General features: G+C 37.7%; 1 protein-coding gene across 1 annotated transcript in view; it reads right to left on the reverse strand.

The window, feature by feature from the left end:
* Window positions 1-50: 50 nt before the first annotated feature.
* Window positions 51-22,316, reverse strand: part of fcho1 (FCH and mu domain containing endocytic adaptor 1) — a 56,943-nt gene continuing 34,677 nt past the window's right edge. The window contains exons 12-27 of the mRNA XM_058637734.1: window positions 20,715-20,775; window positions 19,055-19,248; window positions 17,843-17,867; window positions 17,638-17,694; window positions 16,853-16,904; window positions 16,448-16,569; window positions 14,992-16,092; window positions 14,178-14,284; window positions 13,839-14,007; window positions 12,891-13,005; window positions 12,629-12,784; window positions 12,406-12,538; window positions 11,750-11,946; window positions 10,976-11,040; window positions 912-1,079; window positions 51-573 (exon numbers count right to left, since the gene is read on the reverse strand). Of these exons, the coding sequence (XP_058493717.1) occupies window positions 545-573; window positions 912-1,079; window positions 10,976-11,040; window positions 11,750-11,946; window positions 12,406-12,538; window positions 12,629-12,784; window positions 12,891-13,005; window positions 13,839-14,007; window positions 14,178-14,284; window positions 14,992-16,092; window positions 16,448-16,569; window positions 16,853-16,904; window positions 17,638-17,694; window positions 17,843-17,867; window positions 19,055-19,248; window positions 20,715-20,775 (2,751 nt within the window). The 3' untranslated portion in view covers window positions 51-544. The remainder of the gene's footprint in view (window positions 574-911; window positions 1,080-10,975; window positions 11,041-11,749; window positions 11,947-12,405; window positions 12,539-12,628; window positions 12,785-12,890; window positions 13,006-13,838; window positions 14,008-14,177; window positions 14,285-14,991; window positions 16,093-16,447; window positions 16,570-16,852; window positions 16,905-17,637; window positions 17,695-17,842; window positions 17,868-19,054; window positions 19,249-20,714; window positions 20,776-22,316) is intronic.

Here is a 22,316-nt window from a genome sequence, read left to right on the forward strand (position 1 = left end):
GTACTTGGTCACAATGTGTAATAAAGTGGTGTAAACCAAAATTAAATGAGCACATTTATTAATTTTTTTAATCAAATATCAACATCACAAAACCTCCAATAGGAAACAAACAGAAGATTTACAAACATTACTTTCTTTTTCTTTTTCCTAAGGTTTGGATAGAGGATCCTGTTTGACCTCTAGTATTTACATCATTTAAATATTACTTTTTCCATGGCAACACAGGAATATGTTTCACTTTCCTCCGTAATGCATGAAAAAAAAAATCCACCAACTAGCTTAGCTTGTGGTCTCTACATACAAAGGCACACAAAACACAATAATGTCAACAAAGGAGATTGAATAGGAAAAGACGGAGTGTTTTTACGACTTAAATTAAGAGGAAAAAGAAGAAAAGACTTGGTCCTAAAACAGCAGGACACACACTGTCCTTCAAGGCAGAGTAAAGGAACCTCCTTTTGTTTTGTTTAAATCCCTCACCACCAGTCAGCTCTCAGGTACTTGACTCAGTTCTGTGAACCTGCAGTGATGGTGCCTCAGTGATTCACAAAGAGCAGCCTGCCATGTACTTCCCTGTGAAACACATGCACAAGATACAGACTGTGAGAACTCATCTCTGTGGAGGAGTTAATTCCATGTTCAGGGATCAAGAGGGGAAAAAACAAACTCCCTCGGTGGATGTGACTGCTTCTAAACTTTATTCCATTTCATTTTAGAAACGGTACCTGCATCATAACTGACTCTGTTTAATTAATTTGATGTGTATGATAGTTGTATGTGTCTTATATACACACGTATACGTAGAGGAGTTGGAATCTGTAGTCTCTCCATGTCACACATTCTTAAAAAGTTAACTTTTTTCTATAGTTCAAAATCATATATAACATGAGAGCGAGTGTTGTGGTTTTCACCTGTGGCAAATCTCTTCTTGACGAGCGACATGCGGTAGCGGCTGCCCACCAGCTCCACGTCCATGCCCGACAGCGAGGCCCCGGAGCCCACGAACTGGACAGCCAGGCTGGGTGCAGGGCCGCGGGGAACCTCCAGGCACTGCCAGCTGGCACACAGCGTCCCTGAGCCTGGGACACGGCCGACAACCAGAGACACAGATACAAGGAGAAGAGACACACTGATTCACAGCAGCAACAGTGAAGACACAAATGCAGTGGCTGAGAAAACTGGTTACAATCAGTCATAGTGAAGTGCTGGTTTACTTTATGAAAACACTCAGTACGTTTACATGCACAGTTTAAGCCGTAGTCCGACTAAGATAGACAAAATCGATTTATTGGCCGTGTATGTCTGACTCCACCTCCGTAGGTCTCTATAAGCTAGTACCTATTGAATCACTTTCCTGTTGACCTTTACGTCACAGAAAAACAAACAGTGAAAGGCGAGATGGACGATGAGATGGATCGCGCTGTGGTTCTGTAGGTTTCATACCTGGTGGTTGTCGTGTTGTCCGACGAAAGAGGCCGCCACCGTGCGGTTACTGGCAACAATACTGCACTTTATACGTACTTAAATGTTTGCTGCATATGCAGGAATAATCGGACTATGAAACGCATTTTCCAGGTATGTTAGACAATTAAGACTGTCTCGATTTTCGTCAGACTAACGTGTAAATTGGACATTAAGAAAACGGAATCATTGTCTTAGTCCAACTAAAATCGGACTTTTAACTTACATATAAATGCAGTGACTGCTATTTTCCTGAAGCAGCCTGGGACACAGACACTCACTGATAACATGGCTGCCAGCAGGGAAAGGAGAACAAAACTTAACAAAAGGCTCAGCTGATGAAATCTACATCTTCAAGAATATAATCACTGGGTCACCATTTGACAGAAGACTTTAAGACTAACTGACATAAGTTAACTCCTCTCTCTCTCACACCAAAGTCGAAAGAGAAACTTTGGACAAAAAAGTCATAGTTTAGTATGTCGTCCAAAATGTGACAAAAAAGTCATAGTTTAGTATGTCGTCCAAATTTGGACAAAAAAGTCATAGTATAGTATGTCGTCCAAATTTTGACAAAAAAGTCATAGTATAGTATGTCGTCCATATTTTGACAAAAAAGTCATAGTATAGTATGTTGTCCAAAATGTGACAAAAAAGTCATAGTATAGTATGTGGTCCAAATTTTGACAAAAATGTCATAGTTTAGTATGTGGTCCAAATTTTGACAAAAAGTCATAGTTTAGTATGTCGTCCAAAATGTGACAAAAAAAGTCATAGTTTAGTATGTCGTCAAAAATGTGACAAAAAAGTCATAGTATAGTATGTCGTCCAAAATGTGACAAAATATAGTATAGTATGTGGTCCAAATTTTGACAAAAAAGTCATAGTATAGTATGTGGTCCAAATTTTGACAAAAAAGTCATAGTATAATATGTGGTCCAAATTTTGACAAAAATGTCATAGTTTAGTATGTGGTCCAAATTTTGACAAAAAAGTCATAGTTTAGTATGTCGTCCAAAATGTGACAAAAAAAGTCATAGTTTAGTATGTGGTCCAAATTTTGACAAAAAAGTCATAGTATAATATGTGGTCCAAATTTTGACAAAAATGTCATAGTTTAGTATGTGGTCCAAATTTTGACAAAAAACGTCATAGTTTAGTATGTCGTCCAAAATGTGACAAAAAAGTCATAGTATAGTATGTGGTCCAAATTTTGACAAAAACGTCATAGTTTAGTATGTCGTCCAAAATGTGACAAAAAAGTCATAGTATAGTATGTGGTCCAAATTTTGACAAAAAAGTCATAGTATAGTATGTGGTCCAAATTTTGACAAAAAAGTCATAGTATAGTATGTGGTCCAAATTTTGACAAAAATGTCATTGTTTAGTATGTCGTCCAAATTTTGACAAAAAAAGTCATAGTATAGTATGTCGTCCATATTTTGACAAAAAAGTCATAGTATAGTATGTTGTCCAAAATGTGACAAAAAAGTCATAGTATAGTATGTGGTCCAAATTTTGACAAAAAAAACGTCATAGTCTAGTATGTCGTCCAAAATGTGACAAAAAAGTCATAGTATAGTATGTGGTCCAAATTTTGACAAAAAAGTCATAGTTTAGTATGGGGTCCAAAATGTGACAAAAAAGTCATAGTTTAGTATGTGGTCCAAATTTTGACAAAAATGTCATAGTTTAGTATGTCGTCCAAATTTTGACAAAAAAGTCATAGTTTAGTATGTCGTCCAAAATGTGACAAAAAGTCATAGTATAGTATGTGGTCCAAATTTTGACAAAAAAGTCATAGTATAGTATGTTGTCCAAAATGTGACAAAAAAGTCATAGGATAGTATGTCGTCCAAAATGTGACAAAATATCATAGTATAGTATGTGGTCCAAATTTTGACAAAAAAGTCATAGTATAGTATGTGGTCCAAATTTTGACAAAAATGTCATAGTTTAGTATGTGGTCCAAATTTTGACAAAAAAGTCATAGTTTAGTATGTCGTCCAAAATGTGACAAAAAAAGTCATAGTATAGTATGTGGTCCAAATTTTGACAAAAACGTCATAGTTTAGTATGTGGTCCAAATTTTGACAAAAATGTCATAGTTTAGTATGTGGTCCAAATTTTGACAAAAAACGTCATAGTTTAGTATGTCGTCCAAAATGTGACAAAAAAGTCATAGTATAGTATGTGGTCCAAATTTTGACAAAAACGTCATAGTTTAGTATGTCGTCCAAAATGTGACAAAAAAGTCATAGTATAGTATGTGGTCCAAATTTTGACAAAAAAGTCATAGTATAGTATGTGGTCCAAATTTTGACAAAAAAGTCATAGTATAGTATGTGGTCCAAATTTTGACAAAAATGTCATTGTTTAGTATGTCGTCCAAATTTTGACAAAAAAAGTCATAGTATAGTATGTCGTCCATATTTTGACAAAAAAGTCATAGTATAGTATGTTGTCCAAAATGTGACAAAAAAGTCATAGTATAGTATGTGGTCCAAATTTTGACAAAAAAAACGTCATAGTCTAGTATGTCGTCCAAAATGTGACAAAAAAGTCATAGTATAGTATGTGGTCCAAATTTTGACAAAAAAGTCATAGTTTAGTATGGGGTCCAAAATGTGACAAAAAAGTCATAGTTTAGTATGTGGTCCAAATTTTGACAAAAATGTCATAGTTTAGTATGTCGTCCAAATTTTGACAAAAAAGTCATAGTTTAGTATGTCGTCCAAAATGTGACAAAAAGTCATAGTATAGTATGTGGTCCAAATTTTGACAAAAAAGTCATAGTATAGTATGTTGTCCAAAATGTGACAAAAAAGTCATAGGATAGTATGTCGTCCAAAATGTGACAAAATATCATAGTATAGTATGTGGTCCAAATTTTGACAAAAAAGTCATAGTATAGTATGTGGTCCAAATTTTGACAAAAATGTCATAGTTTAGTATGTGGTCCAAATTTTGACAAAAAAGTCATAGTTTAGTATGTCGTCCAAAATGTGACAAAAAAAGTCATAGTATAGTATGTGGTCCAAATTTTGACAAAAACGTCATAGTTTAGTATGTCGTCCAAAATGTGACAAAATATAGTATAGTATGTGGTCCAAATTTTGACAAAAATGTCATAGTTTAGTATGTGGTCCAAATTTTGACAAAAAAGTCATAGTTTAGTATGTCGTCCAAAATGTGACAAAAAAAGTCATAGTTTAGTATGTCGTCCAAAATGTGACAAAAAAAGTCATAGTTAAGTATGTCGTCAAAAATGTGACAAAAAAGTCATAGTATAGTATGTCGTTCAAAATGTGACAAAAAAGTCATAGTATAGTATGTGGTCCAAATTTTGACAAAAATGTCATAGTTTAGTATGTGGTCCAAATTTTGACAAAAAAGTCATAGTATAGTATGTGGTCCAAATTTTGACAAAAACGTCATAGTATAGTATGTGGTCCAAATTTTGACAAAAACGTCATAGTTTAGTATGTCGTCCAAAATGTGACAAAAAAGTCATAGTATAGTATGTGGTCCAAATTTTGACAAAAACGTCATAGTTTAGCATGTCGTCCAAAATGTGACAAAAAAGTCATAGTATGTGGTCCAAATTTTGACAAAAAGGTCATAGTATAGTATGTGGTCCAAATTTTGACAAAAATGTCATAGTTTAGTATGTCGTCCAAATTTTGACAAAAAAGTCATAGTATAGTATGTGGTCCCAATTTTGACAAAAATGTCATAGTTTAGTATGTGGTCCAAATTTTGACAAAAAAGTCATAGTATAGTATGTCGTCCATATTTTGACAAAAAAGTCATAGTATAGTATGTTGTCCAAAATGTGACAAAAAAGTCATAGTATAGTATGTCGTCCCAATTTTGACAAAAATGTCATAGTTTAGTATGTCGTCCAAATTTTGACAAAAATGTCATAGTATAGTATGTCGTCCATATTTTGACAAAAACGTCATAGTTTAGTATGTCGTCCAAAATGTGACAAAAAAGTCATAGTATAGTATGTGGTCCAAATTTTGACAAAAAAGTCATAGTATAGTATGTGGTCCAAATTTTGACAAAAACGTCATAGTTTAGTATGTCGTCCAAAATGTGACAAAAAAAGTCATAGTATAGTATGTGGTCCAAATTTTGACAAAAACGTCATAGTTTAGTATGTCGTCCAAAATGTGACAAAAAAGTCATAGTATGTGGTCCAAATTTTGACAAAAAAGTCATAGTATAGTATGTGGTCCAAATTTTGACAAAAATGTCATAGTTTAGTATGTCGTCCAAATTTTGACAAAAAAGTCATAGTATAGTATGTGGTCCCAATTTTGACAAAAATGTCATAGTTTAGTATTTCGTCCAAATTTTGACAAAAAAGTCATAGTATAGTATGTCGTCCATATTTTGACAAAAACGTCATAGTTTAGTATGTCGTCCAAAATGTGACAAAAAAGTCATAGTATAGTATGTGGTCCAAATTTTGACAAAAAAGTCATAGTATAGTATGTGGTCCAAATTTTGACAAAAACGTCATAGTTTAGTATGTCGTCCAAAATGTGACAAAAAAGTCATAGTATAGTATGTGGTCCAAATTTTGACAAAAACGTCATAGTTTAGTATGTCGTCCAAAATGTGACAAAAAAGTCATAGTATGTGGTCCAAATTTTGACAAAAAAGTCATAGTTTAGTATATCGTCCAAATTTTGACAAAAATGTCATAGTTTAGTATGTCGTCCAAATTTTGACAAAAAAGTCATAGTATAGTATGTGGTCCCAATTTTGACAAAAATGTCATAGTTTAGTATGTCGTCCAAATTTTGACAAAAAAGTCATAGTATAGTATGTCGTCCATATTTTGACAAAAAAGTCATAGTATAGTATGTTGTCCAAAATGTGACAAAAAAGTCATAGGATAGTATGTCGTCCAAAATGTGACAAAATATCATAGTATAGTATGTGGTCCAAATTTTGACAAAAAAGTCATAGTATAGTATGTGGTCCAAATTTTGACAAAAAAGTCATAGTAAAGTATGTCGTCCATATTTTGACAAAAAAGTCATAGTATAGTATGTTGTCCAAAATGTGACAAAAAAGTCATAGTATAGTATGTGGTCCAATTTTTGACAAAAAACGTCATAGTCTAGTATGTGGTCGAAATTTTGACAAAAATGTCATAGTTTAGTATGTGGTCCAAATTTTGACAAAAAAGTCATAGTATAGTATGTGGTCGAAATTTTGACAAAAATGTCATAGTTTAGTATGTGGTCCAAATTTTGACAAAAAAGTCATAGTTTAGTATGTCGTCCAAAATGTGACAAAAAAGTCATAGTATAGTATGTGGTCCAAATTTTGACAAAAAAACGTCATAGTTTAGTACGTCGTCCAAAATGTGACAAAAAAGTCATAGTATAGTATGTGGTCCAAATTTTGACAAAAAAGTCATAGTATAGTATGTGGTCCAAAATGTGACAAAAAAAGTCATAGTATAGTATGTGGTCGAAATTTTGACAAAAAAGTCATAGTATAGTATGTGGTCCAAATTTTGACAAAATCGTCATAGTTTAGTATGTCGTCCAAAATGTGACAAAAAAGTCCTAGTATAGTATGTGGTCCAAATTTTGACAAAAAACGTCATAGTTTAGTATGTCGTCCAAAATGTGACAAAAAAGTCATAGTATAGTATGTGGTCCAAATTTTGACAAAAAAGTCATAGTATAGTATGTGGTCCAAAATGTGACAAAAAAAGTCATAGTATAGTATGTGGTCGAAATTTTGACAAAAAAGTCATAGTATAGTATGTGGTCCAAATTTTGACAAAATCGTCATAGTTTAGTATGTCGTCCAAAATGTGACAAAAAAGTCCTAGTATAGTATGTGGTCCAAATTTTGACAAAAAACGTCATAGTTTAGTATGTCGTCCAAAATGTGACAAAAAAGTCATAGTATAGTATGTCGTCCAAAATGTGACAAAAAAGTCATAGTATAGTATGTGGTCCAAATTTTGACAAAAAAGTCATAGTATAGTATGTGGTCCAAATTTTGACAAAAAACGTCATAGTTTAGTATGTCGTCCAAAATGTGACAAAAAAGTCATAGTATAGTATGTGGTCCAAATTTTGACAAAAAAGTCATAGTATAGTATGTGGTCCAAATTTTGACAAAAAACGTCATAGTTTAGTATGTCGTCCAAAATGTGACAAAAAAGTCATAGTATAGTATGTGGTCCAAATTTTGACAAAAAAGTCATAGTATAGTATGTCGTCCAAAATGTGACAAAAAAGTCATAGTATAGTATGTGGTCCAAATTTTGACAAAAAACGTCATAGTTTAGTATGTGGTCCAAAATGTGACAAAAAAGTCATAGTTTAGTATGTGGTCCAAAATGTGACAAAAAAGTCATAGTTTAGTACGTCGTCCAAAATGTGACAAAAAAGTGATAGTATAGTATGTGGTCCAAATTTTGACAAAATCGTCATAGTTTAGTATGTCGTCCAAAATGTGACAAAAAAGTGATAGTATAGTATGTGGTCCAAATTTTGACAAAAAACGTCATAGTTTAGTATGTCGTCCAAAATGTGACAAAAAAGTCATAGTATAGTATGTGGTCCAAATTTTGACAAAAAAGTCATAGTATAGTATGTGGTCCAAATTTTGACAAAAAACGTCATAGTTTAGTATGTCGTCCAAAATGTGACAAAAAAGTCATAGTATAGTATGTGGTCGAAATTTTGACAAAAAAGTCATAGTATAGTATTTGGTCCAAAATGTGACAAAAAAGTCATAGTATAGTATGTGGTCCAAATTTTGACAAAAAACGTCATAGTTTAGTATGTGGTCCAAAATGTGACAAAAAAGTCATAGTTTAGTATGTGGTCCAAAATGTGACAAAAAAGTCATAGTTTAGTACGTCGTCCAAAATGTGACAAAAAAGTGATAGTATAGTATGTGGTCCAAATTTTGACAAAATCGTCATAGTTTAGTATGTCGTCCAAAATGTGACAAAAAAGTGATAGTATAGTATGTGGTCCAAATTTTGACAAAAAACGTCATAGTTTAGTATGTCGTCCAAAATGTGACAAAAAAGTCATAGTATAGTATGTGGTCCAAATTTTGACAAAAACGTCATAGTTTAGTATGTCGTCCAAAATGTGACAAAAAAGTCATAGTATAGTATGTGGTCCAAAATGTGACCAAAAAGTCATAGTATAGTATGTGGTCCAAATTTTGACAAAAAAGTCATAGTATAGTATGTGGTCCAAATTTTTACAAAAAAGTCATAGTTAAGTATGTCGTCCAAAATGCGACAAAAAAGTCATAGTATAGTATGTGGTTAAAATTTTGACAAAAACGTCATAGTTTAGTATGTCGTCCAAAATGTGACAAAAAAGTGATAGTATAGTATGTGGTCCAAATTTTGACAAAAACGTCATAGTTTAGTATGTCGTCCAAAATTTGACAAAAAAGTGATAGTATAGTATGTGGTCCAAATTTTGACAAAAAACGTCATAGTTTAGTATGTCGTCCAAAATGTGACAAAAAAGTCATAGTATATAGTATGTGGTTAAAATTTTGACAAAAAAGTCATAGTTTAGTATGTGGTTCAAATTTTTACAAAAACGTCATAGTTTAGTATATCGTCCAAAATGTGACAAAAAAGGTATAGTATAGTATGTTGTCCAAAAAGTGATAAAAAAAAGTCATAGTTTAGTATGTTGTCCAAAATGTGATAAAAAAAGTAATAGTTTAGTATGTTGTCCAAAATGTGATAAAAAAAAGTCATAGTTTAGTATGTTGTCCAAAATGTGATAAAAAAAAAAGTCATAGTTTAGTATGTTGTCCAAAATGTGATAAAAAAAGTCATAGTTTAGTATGTTGTCCAAAATGTGATAAAAAACGTCATAGTTTAGTATGTTGTCCAAAATGTGATAAAAAAGTCATAGTTTAGTATGTTGTCCAAAATGTGATAAAAAAAAGTCATAGTTTAGTATGTTGTCCAAAAAGTGATAAAAAGAAGTCATAGTTTAGTATGTTGTCCAAAATTTGATAAAAAAAGTAATAGTTTAGTATGTTGTCCAAAATGTGATAAAAAAAAGTCATAGTTTAGTATGTTGTCCAAAATGTGATAAAAAAAAAGTCATAGTTTAGTATGTTGTCCAAAATGTGATAAAAAAAGTCATAGTTTAGTATGTTGTCCAAAATGTGATAAAAAACGTCATAGTTTAGTATGTTGTCCAAAATGTGATAAAAAAGTCATAGTTTAGTATGTTGTCCAAAATGTGATAAAAAAAAGTCATAGTTTAGTATGTTGTCCAAAAAGTGATAAAAAGAAGTCATAGTTTAGTATGTTGTCCAAAATTTGATAAAAAAAAGTCATGGTTTGCCGTCAAAAATCGCACCAAAAAGACATACAAATTATTTTACCCCACGGAGTGGGAGTGAAGTATTGTTTTTGGTGGCTCTGTGTGTCTGTGCTTTCGCACTTGCTTGCACTTGCCATCTCTGATTACTTTGTTAAGATGCGTTTTTTTCCTCCATTTCTGCTGGCTGCCATGTTATAAACAACTCATTTTAAAGTAATGAAAATGCATTTCTGGATTTTTAGTTGATAATAAATTCAGGAAAAGTTCATTTAAACATTGTACTCAATTTCTTTTTAATAGATAAGACCTAAATTATAGGCATTGTTCCTTTCATGAACAGTAGTTTATTGTGGCATAGCTCACACTGCCTCTGCTTTAGTCTACAAGATGTCTAGTCAAAATATTACTCCACTAAACATAGCCAGACATTATTCGTTGTGTGAAGCTTTTAAACATTTAATACAAGGACAGGGAGGAATCACTGTAACCTTTCACTGCTCTCACTGATCCAGCTGAAAGTGTTTTCAGACTGTAACATCCCATCCATCACTGACAGCTATGAATAGTTCCTTTCTTTGATCTCCGTATCTTCACACCAAGGTAATAATACGTTATTCAATGACAAATGAAAAGAAGAAATGTGGGTGTCTGGTTCATGGAAGCAGAGGTGAGCTCAAATTGGATTTAATTTTAGTCTTTTCTCCCCTAAATTAGAGCCATAAAACTCTTCTACGACATGTTATCTTCTTTCTTCTTTATGGCCACATGAGCAAAAGTCAACCTGACACGTGATAAAAAAGAGGAATATTTCATGCTCGTCGTTTTTATCCGTGCAGTATTCAGGCTGAGGAGAGCAGCTGCTATATTCAAGTACTAATGTCGCAGTGAAACCGTAATGACACACCTCCACAGTTTGGCTTTAAAAGGAATGGATCTGAAGAGCTGACTTGAGATCTACTTATTCATAATTACTCATGTCCACATTTGTCTAACACCATGTCGAGATTGGCAACTCGACGAGAAAAAATTCAGGTGACAGACAGATGTCAGACGCGTGTATATATTTTTATCTACTCACAAAACAACAATTTCTTATTATTCTGTATGTTCCTTCATGAATGAAGCAGGAACAAGTGAAGCAGCTGCAGAGCTCTCACCTTTGCTGTGATTGGTTGGGGAGAGGTTGGGGAGTTTCCACAGCAGCCGTCTTTCTTCAGCATTCCTGTCGGGGAGAAAAAAAACCAAAAACAGTGAGTGAGGCCTGAAGTGTTTATCAATTATACTCATCCACATTTCATTTGGTCAGGACCAGTGGAAAATGATGTCAATGAAAGCTGTCGTTAGCTGACTGATATCGAAACAACAAACAGTAATGATGGAGAAAGTCTTTATACATCTCAGTTTTTAATGGTATTAATTCAAATTTACTTTGAACTTTCTGTCAGCTTACTTCTCTATTAGTCAGCACATATGAAAACAACAGTTATTCAGCTAAAATCTGAGCACACTGTTCAGCCTTTATTCCTATTTATTATTCATTATTCATTTATTATGTATTACTCATTTCATTTCCCTCTTTTTACTGCATTTTAAAAAGCAATTTGCACCACTACAACTACAACAACAGATACTACTACTCCAAACCATTGCTTGAAATGTCCAAAAACCTTTGATTTCTATATACAGGGGAATACATGAAATTAAAAATTCACCCATGTCTGACTCGCTCCTTCCTCTCTCCGTTATTTAGTTTGATTTGTTAATCATTCGTTTTGTGTCCAATGACCTTTTAAATGTCAAAAATCCCATGTCCTCACTCTCTCTTGTCTCTACTTGCACATTATGACAGTAATCCTCTTGATTACACGTCAAGTGAACCCCAGGTCACTGACACTTAGCATTATTGTCCCACCCCTGTCATTATTGCTCACCAGGAGGCGGGCGGCTGGCACTGCAGGTCAGTGGCGTTGTGGTCTAATGGCAGCAGCACCTGGACAGCGTTGAGTTGGGTGGAGGGAGCAGTGGCGGGGCAGCAGTGATAATCCAGAGACACTCGGGTCACTGTGCCGCTTCGCTGACACTCGGCTGATAACAGGAGAGGAGCCCGACCCGGATCCTGGGAGGACACCTGAGAGAGTTTCAAAAAAAAAAATATATATATATAAAGTAAGAAACTTCCGTTGCTCGGGTTCAGCAATTGTATCTGCCCTCATAAAATTAGGTCAGCGACTACCTGAATACACTGCATGACAAGGTTTTTAAGGCAAATTTAAAGATGACAATAACAGAAATCATCTGGATTCAATTCTGAAACACACTGGTTCAACTATCCCATCAGAAATACAAGGTTTTGTTTCAAAATGAATGCAACTGAGGATTAAAATGAATGTTGTGACATTGCATAAGCTTATTGAAACTATATGACTTCTATTTTTGGCCAGACAGTGTAAACATTTATTTTTATCTGCTTATAAATTTTGAATAATTTCATCATGTGCCTGGTTTCCAGGCAAACGCATGACTTATGAAACACTGAGTGTTAATAAACTTCAAATTGAAGATAAATCCAAATCAACAAAGGACTGACCTGGTACTTTAGCACGCCGACATTGTGATAAGACACCTGTGGGTTGAGTTCAGCTTCTTTCTGCAGGTAGACCTGCAGAGCCTGCATGTTGAACCAGAAGTCTCTGGTGTCTGGGTCGGTCTGAGACGGATCACTGAGGAGACACAGGGACAGTGGGGACGGTCAGGTCTTCACACGGGAATAGAGCGGTTTTATGACGTGAAAAACACAAAACGGAGCTGACATGTAGAGCAGCTTCTGATTCGGCAGGAAGTGATCAATCTTGGAGATGTTGACCAGTCTGAAGCTGAGGACAGGAACGTTGGGGTTGGCTGTGAAAATCCTGGTGATGCCTGCTGGGAAGGACATGGTCAGGTCGCCTGTGATCTTCACCAGACAGCTGGAGAAACAAGGAAGAGCACAGACACGACTGAGAAACCACAACAGATGACAGTAAAGACACAAAATAAAACTATCCGTCATAATAAAAAAAAAAAGCATCATACCGGTTGTGTTGTCCACCTTTGAAGTAGGCATTGACATACTCAGTTATGGCTGCTGCCACTGGCCAGGCCTCCTGTGTGCTGAGGGAAATGGGACTGGGTCCTCTGGACAGGTGCACTGTGAGGAACAAATGTACTATGTAGGTTAGAGGAGGTAGATATATAGATAATACCACATTTTTCTTCCTGATTGATGCTGATCAACTATAACTTGACTATCAGCTGTGAACAAAAGCTCCGTGAACAATCACTGTACTTTCAGTATCATCTCATCAGTCTCATAACAGACAACCTTGTCCTTCTGTTTCACCATTGTTGTTCCTTATAAGTAGAACTCTCTGAAACAAACCAAACAACTGCAAGTGTTTGCAAGTGCAAACCAGGAAGGGCAAACCATTGTTATAAAATGGGAAACACTTTGACTGACAGTTTTTTCTTCATACACAATAGTCAATAAGCCAATCTTATATAACACTGTTTCCTTTCAAACTGGCTTTTAAAATAAGAGCACCCATTCACAGTATGAGTTGATTTTTTGTCATAAAATAAAATAAATGTTTTAATGCCCTTCCACAAGCCTGATCTTGGCAGCTTTTATGATAAAAAAAATATACAGTGGTTAGTAGTGGTTAGCACTGTTGCCTCACAGCAAGAAGGTGCTGGGTTCGATTCTTGGTCTGGGACCTTTCTGTGTGGAGTTTGCATGTTCTCCCCATGTCTGCGTGGGTTTCCCCTGGGCTCTCCGGTTTCCTCCCACCATCAAAAACATGTTAGAATGTTAGACACATTCGGTCAGGTTGGTCCCTTGTCGCTCAGACGCAGCAGCTCTGATCAACCCTCCGTCTGACATCGAATTTCATTGTGCAATACCGGTTGTATAATGACAATAAAGATCCTTAAAGAGCCTTAGATCCTTCTGTTGTGTAACGTCATGTTTTTGCTGAGGCTTACACTGTCTTGGTTGCTGGTCCTGGTGCTGGTAGGGCAGCGGGGAGGCTTGTCCCATCCTGGTAGGACTGGGAGCTCGGTTCTGATTCCCCCACTCACTGGGACTGGAGGAGGAGGAGGAGGTGAGGGAAGGGTTGGGCTCCGGCAGTGGGGAGGAGCACAGGGAACGTGACTGAGAAAAAACAATCCTGGATCAGTATTGACACGAGTATAACAAGAAAAACTAAATTAGAGAGGTTTAAAATAAAATAAAAAATACAACAAAGTATCAGGGGTTACAGAAATAAGTAAAACAATATGAATTTATTAAAATCAGCTGTTGCGTCACTGCTGGATACTCACTCTCTCACAGCCACTTAATCGGCCTGAAGTCCTCTTGGTCCTGTTCGCTCTCTGTGGAGCAGCTGTAACCACTTCAGACGTGTCCTGTCTGTAGTTAGGCTTGGACCCTATTCAAAGACACAAATGCACAAAATTATTCAAAGCTGTTGTGAATGAAAACAATGAGCAGAAGAGGCAGAGAATGTCAAAAACAGCCTGTCACGAGCTGAAAACTGCACACACTATCAAAACAAGCTGGCATCAAACCAGCAGGCATCTTATTTATATTGTTTTATTTGTGAAATTTAGCTTTAGCTGATTTTTCTCAGGTATTTAACCAAGAAAAAAAGTCAGAAATGTTCATAATTTTTTTTTTGTTTTTTTAATACAATTTAAAATCAGTTTCAGCTTGAATTTATTAATTTAATTAATTATTTCCCTCTCTGTTGCGGTTGCCTGGTTAAATTAAAATGACTTGACACGTCCCACCGCCCAACCCACAATTGTGTAGCCACAGTTTAAACTAATAAAATACGTAAAAATAATATAAGTAAAAATACATCCAAACTTGGATAAAATACTCGAGTATTGAGTATTTTATGTAATGGGCCTTTTTAAGTTCTGTTAAGTTCATGTAAGTCAGGACAGGTGTGTGACAGTGAACCTGCATGCACCCTGAAACTGAGGCAGCTAAATGGAACACAGCCAACCTTTATTTGATTATTTCTGTTCCTGCTGTGACCTGTCAAAATGGCTGCTCTGCAAAGGGCCTACTATTATTTTAGACTGCATTTTTATTCACATTTACATGACAATAAATAATAATGATAAATACCCTTGTGAGAGCTGACACTGCACGTTATTTGTGTGTTCAGGTCCAAACAGTCTTGGTCTTTGTCTGTTGAGAAACACAGATCTTCCTGTGGGCCTGAATGCCTCGTGAGTGGGGGAGCGTTCCTGCGTGGTTCACTTTCTGATGATCTGTGCTTTCTCCTCTCCCCTGCTGCTCCTCCCTCTGCTTTTCCTCCTCCGTCCAGTGTTTTGGAGCTGCTCAGTGCTCCAGAGACACTCTCACTAAACGGATTGTGGACAGAGTTCCAGTGCATCAGCTCCTTCTTTGTCTGGACTGTGGGCAAAGAGCTTGAAGTAGCATTAAGACCCGGTTTATTGCTGTTTACAGAGCCACCACCCACAGTACTGCTGCTGCTACTGCTGCTGCTGCTGCTGTGAGGAGGAATTAATCCAGCCGCTGCAGCCAGAGAAGACTGATGTGTTGGGCTGCCAATCATTGTGATTGCAAACGGGTCATCAGAGGAAACAGGGGGTGGGAGGCTGCGATCTCGTTTCCTATCTCTGTCTTTACGATTGGATGAGGATGAAGAGAAGGAGGTGGAGTTTGGGAGTGTCTTAGTGTCAGTCGGGGTAACGGAGAACGGGTCCCCTCGCACCTCCATGCCCCTGCTCTCCTGGTTTGGGCGAGGAGGCGGGCGAGCCCAAGCGTCAGACAGGTTTAAGGGCTCCTGTGTGACCGTCCTCTCAAACGCGGTGAGGAAGGGATCCTCGGGGGGGATGTGTTTACAGTTCCACACCGATGACTCTGTCTCAGGAGGGAAGAGGGGCTGAGAGAAAGGAGGAAACTGCATCGATGAGGGCTCCATTTCTGTGGGAAGCCCAGAGGGACGAGATGGGGCAACAGACCAGACTCTAGCAGGGTCTTCTTGAGGGTGCGGGCTGCGAGCAGGCGAGGGGTCACGGAAAGCACTGAGAAAAGGGTCCGCGGGCCGTCCCCGGGTTTGAGCTTTACTCTGTGACACAGGAGGCCAAGCTGCCCAACCCACCGGCTCTGGTGAGGGTCCAAGGGTCTGATGGGAAGGCGAGTCCAGACCAGAGTCTTCAACATTCTCAGGTGAAGAGGAGTCAGACGAGAAGGCAGCATCTAACACACACGATAAATAGAACACAAGATATGAGTTCAGAAAGTAAGAGAGTATTAACCCTAAATGGGGGAAAAAAAGCAACTTTCAGGACAAATATGTAAAATAAATAAACACCACACTGAGAGCTGAGTATAAAACCACAATATTATGGTCTTAAATATCAACAACAAAGGCTCAAAAGGCTAAAAGAAATATCAACATATGTCCTATGCCCATTAGTGACCCAATTTTACTATACATGCTCAAATGCAAGGCAGAATTTCTGTCTGGATATTACATCTGACAAAGTGAGGACTGTTTTAGTACCAGGCAACATGCAAACTCAAACTTTACAAATATTTGGAGCAGACATACACTCAGAGGCACCGAAGCTCTGGTCTCTAAGTTGCTCCCTGCCATCAAAGCTTTTGGACTTGAAGGCAGACTCCAGCGGAGGTCCAAACAGACTGTCTGACACCGACGCTGTGGAGCTCAACCTGATGGAGAGCAGAGAAGAAACGGGAGAAAATCAGGGAGGATTGTGAATGATGGAGGAAGAAAGAAATTGGGAGGGAGAGAGAATAATACATGTGTTAGGTGAAGTCCCTTTCTCTTCTGAATATGCCCTGAACAGGTCACTAATGAAAGAGTGATTGTGCTAGAGTCTCTGGATGTGCTGGAAAAGGCCACTGGTGACACAGTTAAACCTCTGCATGCATCTCTCAGCATGGTTCAGAGACAGGTATGAAAAAGAGGAGATGGAGGTCAGGAGTGTCTCACCTGCTGTGATCAGGACTGGAGGTGGACCTGCGTAGGCCTTCCTGCTCTCCATCTGTAAAGAAGAAATATATGCATGCATACAGTGAGACAGAGAGATTGAGGACGTCCCCAATCAGGATTTGTCTTCGCAGGACACTGTGGGGAGGCCAGGATGAGAGAGACAAGAAGGCATGAGCTTTTACAATCGCTGATCAACAATCAGCAGTTAGCACAGTCTCGCTCAGCTTCAGCCCCCAGAGCAACGGCGTTAATGAGATGCTCTTTGTTAACCTAGTCAACTCTGGATTCAAAAGGAGAGAGAAAGATGTATCGATAGAGAGCGAGAGAGAGATGAAGAGATAGTGAGTGTCCCCACTGCTGTGAAGCAGCAGGTTGTAGCCTCCCACTCTGGCAGCTAATGAGACTGTCAGTGATAAAACATGTTCTGCCTCGAGCACAGGTTCTGCTGGTGACTAATGGAGAGTGGGTGCTCCTGCAGGTCAACAGGTGAAGACTTTTGCTGCCTGAAGGAAACACGGGGGCTGAATAGGATGGAGGGAGGGGGACACCACATCGATACATCATCACTTTATGATGATGATGATGATGATGATTGTACAATTATGCCGACTGTGTGTTGTCTCCATCTTTTTCAGAAAACACCAAATAAGGTAAGCACAACATGGGTGGATGATAATAAGTGATTGATGAGTTGAACAACTATTTTCTTTATTAAAAAAAGAAATAGACAAACAGGCGACCAATCAAACAGACAGTAAACAGATAAAGAGAATGGTCAGACTCACCCCTGTGGGAGGCGGCATCATCTTCTTCTGATCGACCTCCTGCAGTACTTGAGTTTCCTGCAGAAGAGAATCATTCAGGAGTCTGTTCTTTAAGGTACAGTACAGAGATCACAGTGTACTCTACATTCCCCATTGCTTTATCTTTCAGCAGAGACTTGCAGCACAGTAGCAATCACCAAATACTGAACCCTGAGGCACAACTTACTGGAAAGATGCCGCTTGACTGACACCTGAAAGTCAGACAGAGAAACACATGAAAAGAATTAAATTGGTCTTTGTCAATACTTTTTCCGTGCTAGATCCTCAAAAAAATAGACTTCACTATCCTACTGTTGGCACTCAGGCCCATTGATTCCCGATAATACATACAATGAGCTGGTCAGTAATGTTATTCTGTGGTCAAACGGAAGCACAAACTGTTAATTCAATCTGTTAGGCCAAGTTCAGACTGCAGGCAAATTGGATTTTCCCTTAAAATGAGATCTTTTCAAGCAGAGTGCACGTACTGTTAATTGCAGGTAATCAAATTGGATGTATGTGTCCAGACTAGAGCTGGGTGATATGTCCAATAGGTTACATTTTTAAATTTGCCACTATTAATAAATATTACGATAAATGTCATGTCATTTTAAGTATGATGTTACTCTGGAGTCAAACCAGTATATTTAAGTGTTAAACAGAGAACAAAAAAAACATGTTAAACACAAAAAACATTGGACACACTTGAGGTAAAACATTCAAAGTGTTATACTTTGAAGGGCATGTTTGTGCTATGTGCCAAGGAGATTGGTATATATTGCAATCATGGCAAGCTCTGCTGTTGTGATTAGCCAATATCAGTCATTGATTCTGACATCAATCATCGTGTGAGAGTGATGCAAAAGACACTCTGACGTGCAATTTGAGCAGCATTCATTCACTAATTCTGGATTAAAAAAAATGTCACAGTCTGAACAAAGCCTTAAAGACTTCTCTTAAAAAGCCCCATTAACATCGATTTTGTTCCAACAGTGAGTGTCCACAGAAGCAAGCAAAGCAAAAGTGGACAAAAGTATTCGAACACCATTACACCAACAGGGCCTGTAATGACACATTCAAATACATATACAGTATTTTAATATGGAGTTGGTCTATCCTTTGCAGCTATAACAGCTTCCACAATTCTTGGAAGACTTTCTTCAAGATTTTGAAATGTTTCTACTTGCTTTGTGCCTTCCTCGATCTGTTACCACAAAGTTGAAAGCATAGCATTGTCCAAAATGCATTTAGATTGCTAAGAACACCTGAATTCATTTAACTTTTGTCCATATAGTGTAGAATTTATGATGAAAATAAATGAGCTAACATATCTAAAACAAGTTCATATCCATCTCATGGGAAAAGTCACATCTTCGAAGGAATCTTAAACAGGCCCAACCTGTTGCCGTAAACCTCGATTGGGCGGCAGGGTGAGCGTCCCAACAGTGGCCTTCAGCTCTTTTTCTGTGGTGGCAGAGTTGCCGCGATTACTCGTGGTGACCGGTCGGATCTGGATGTGGAACTTTTTGGGCTCCTCATCATCGAAATCTGAATCACTGGAGTAGAAGTTGTTCTCCTTCTCATCAGAGCAGCGTAAAGGGAGAGATGAGGGTCAAGGAGAATAAGTGTTTACTGCAAACATGGACGAGAAGAATGAGTGTAGCAAGATAGGAAACCATGTTGGTGAGTTGAAAGGGACAAAAAAACTAGGTTTCAATTAAATTAGGCCTTCTGTGAGAATATTGAAAAATAAAAGTAATATAACCCCCCCCCTCACAAAATGCATGTGAGAACATTAAAAACCAGAAGGCATGGGTTTATTACTTCTGCTCACTGGTGTGTGTTACTATTTGGAAAAATATTGTCATTTTCTTGAAAAGGAGACAAATAAATTTCTCATTTAAATGAGTTTGATCAAATCAGGAACAGGGATATGATGTAGATAATCTGCTTGAAGATTAGTACAGACACAAGCAGAGGACATAGCACTGAAGATGATGGCTGCAGAGCTGCCTAACCACCACTTCCTGTCGCATCATCTCTCCCGAGAAGAAAACCAACTTCCTCTTTTCTTCAGACTCTGCTCTCTGCTTTGTTGTGTCATGTCATGTTTTGTGTGCTGCTAGATTTAGAGACACTGTGGGTCTTTGATGAATGCACACTGTTCCTATCCTGAGCAGCCACAGCGCTCGACAGGGTGAAGACAAACACAGGAAGGGTTTTTATCTCACACTCTGTCAGAGTCACGGGGCAATAAATGCAGCGCGGCTGAAGACTCTTCAGTACCTGGATATTCGGTGCTGCCGGACATTTCAACCGCACACAGGATTAAGATCTTTATAATTGTCTGGCTCTCGTTAATAGAGAGACCATGAATGAAGGCAAGTGGGCGGATAATTCGTTTAAACCAAACCTCTCACCTCTGACCTTCTCATCACGCTTCATTTAAAGTGTCTCTGTCTCAGCCACGAGGCCATTCAACGGTCTCATGAGGTTTAATTTGGTGCCTCAAGTATGTGATCAAGCAACGTCTGTGATACTTTCCATTAATCTATATCCTCTTTGAATTTGAAATATGTGAGAATACGGTTGTTGTTCCTTACAGCTACTGAATCATTTTTATTCAACAGAGTAGTGGGAGTATATACAGCAACAGTACACAGTGATATTTGCTGATTACAGCTTCAGTAATGAAAGAGGTGATGGCTTTCCCTTGTATTTTAATGACTGACCATATTCATTTTGACAACGTAAAATAGTATTTGGCTTTGTTTGTGTAAATAAATGACTGAAAAGGGGAGCAAAGAGATGGAAAATAGAGTAAAGTGCATAACAATAATTAAAGTAATCATTAGTTAGTTAGTTGCAGTTGATATATATGAGATATATGTAAAGGGAGCTGACACAGGTCAAATCAGACTGTGTATTTACACTATGCATTTTTAACTAACTAACTTTTTGCTGTAAGTCAAGTTTAATTTTTACAAAAGAAACCCTTTTGAAAAAGAAAGACAAAAAGCAGATTCCAGACTGAGCACATGTGAGCAGAGAAAGGATATCATTCTGGGTGCTGTCGGCTCGGATGACAAATCCTTCATCGTCCACTTCCAGTGGCGAGTTCTATGTGAAGGAAACCACACACAAACACACACACAAACACACACAAAAACACAAATTAATCCAGTCATGTGTTGGACTGGAGTTATGCTACAGGCACACAGGGTGAAGTTGACTGCCAAACAAAAGTTAATAGATCAAGTTCTCTGGCTTAGGTACTTATTTTTCGAAGGGTTTAATCTGAGTCAGATTATACAAAAATCACACGAGTCATCACTACCATGCAGGGTTAGCGACATCCAGCTGTTAAAAATATGTTTTTTTTATTGCACTGGGGTCTGGTCCGTACTTGTATTGTCATTACGACATCATTAGTCAGGACGTTCTGTACATCAGCTGTGTTTAGCTGATGCCATATGATCTTCATAACAAGACACGTGGAAAACCTGAAATACATTGGAGCGTACGAGGGGGGAGTTATTTTTAGAATGAGACGGAACATATACAGATGGTATCAGGTCTGATTTCAGTGATCACATCTCAAGTTGACACGAGGAGCGGAAAATGCTGGAAAACTCCAGCAGGTGTAGTAATGCTTCATGGTGTGATCGGTCACATTGATAGTATAACCACGTGTACTGTTTCGTGCAATACGCTTTAATGTGACCTCTGCAAACGTTACTTGTTGCCTGTTGCTCTGAAGTTAGAAACTCAGGGCCCTTGGATGTGTAAAATATCTACAGCAGCAGCTCTGCTGTTGACTCTCGGCTTCCACATCAGTCTGTTAGATAGTTTCTTGGCAGCGTACAAAGCCTGTTACACACACACATGCACACACACACACACACGCACACACACTCGCTGTGTGTCAGTTACACACAGGCCGACGTGCAACATTGTGCATTTCCTCTCTGGCTTCCAAAGTATCTTCTGAACCTCTTCTCTTAAGTACAGGAATAAACCTGGGAAACCCCACACCTACACACACACCTACACACACACACACACACACACACACACACAAACACACACACACACACACAGGTTTGCATAGCTATTCTTCTTAGGAGACTGAACTGACTTCCATTCATTTGGACAGTCTATACCCATGGTTCTCAAACTGTGGTATGTGGACCACCAGCAGTACTTGAGCTTCCTCTAGTGGTACTTAGAGGAAAATATTATACAGAAATACTGTTCCACTGTATATACCAGTATGTGATTGTAGTGGAGCTGATAATAATAATTAGAGTCACCTTATCTCTGGCTCCACCTTGATCTAATATGGCTATATCAGTGTCTGAAATATATGTGAGGAAGAGGAGGATGACAAGAGAGCAAATGATCTTATTGGGAATAAATGCCAACTTTGCTTGACTTATTTACCCCACTGTATTTTAATTTTAATTTTTAATTTTAGATACTTTATTAATCCCCTGAGGGAAATTATTCTCTGCATTTTGACCCATCCTAGAATTAGGAGCAGTGGGCTGCCACACTGAGTAGCGCCCGGGGAGCATTGGGGGTTGGGTACCTTGCTCAGGGGTACCCCAGCCCTTTTTTGGCCAGGTGGGGATTTGAACCGGCTACCCTCCGGTTACAAG

This window comes from Solea solea, chromosome 9 (genome assembly GCF_958295425.1).
Source record: "Solea solea chromosome 9, fSolSol10.1, whole genome shotgun sequence".
In the NCBI taxonomy this organism is placed as follows: Eukaryota; Metazoa; Chordata; class Actinopteri; order Pleuronectiformes; family Soleidae; genus Solea; species Solea solea.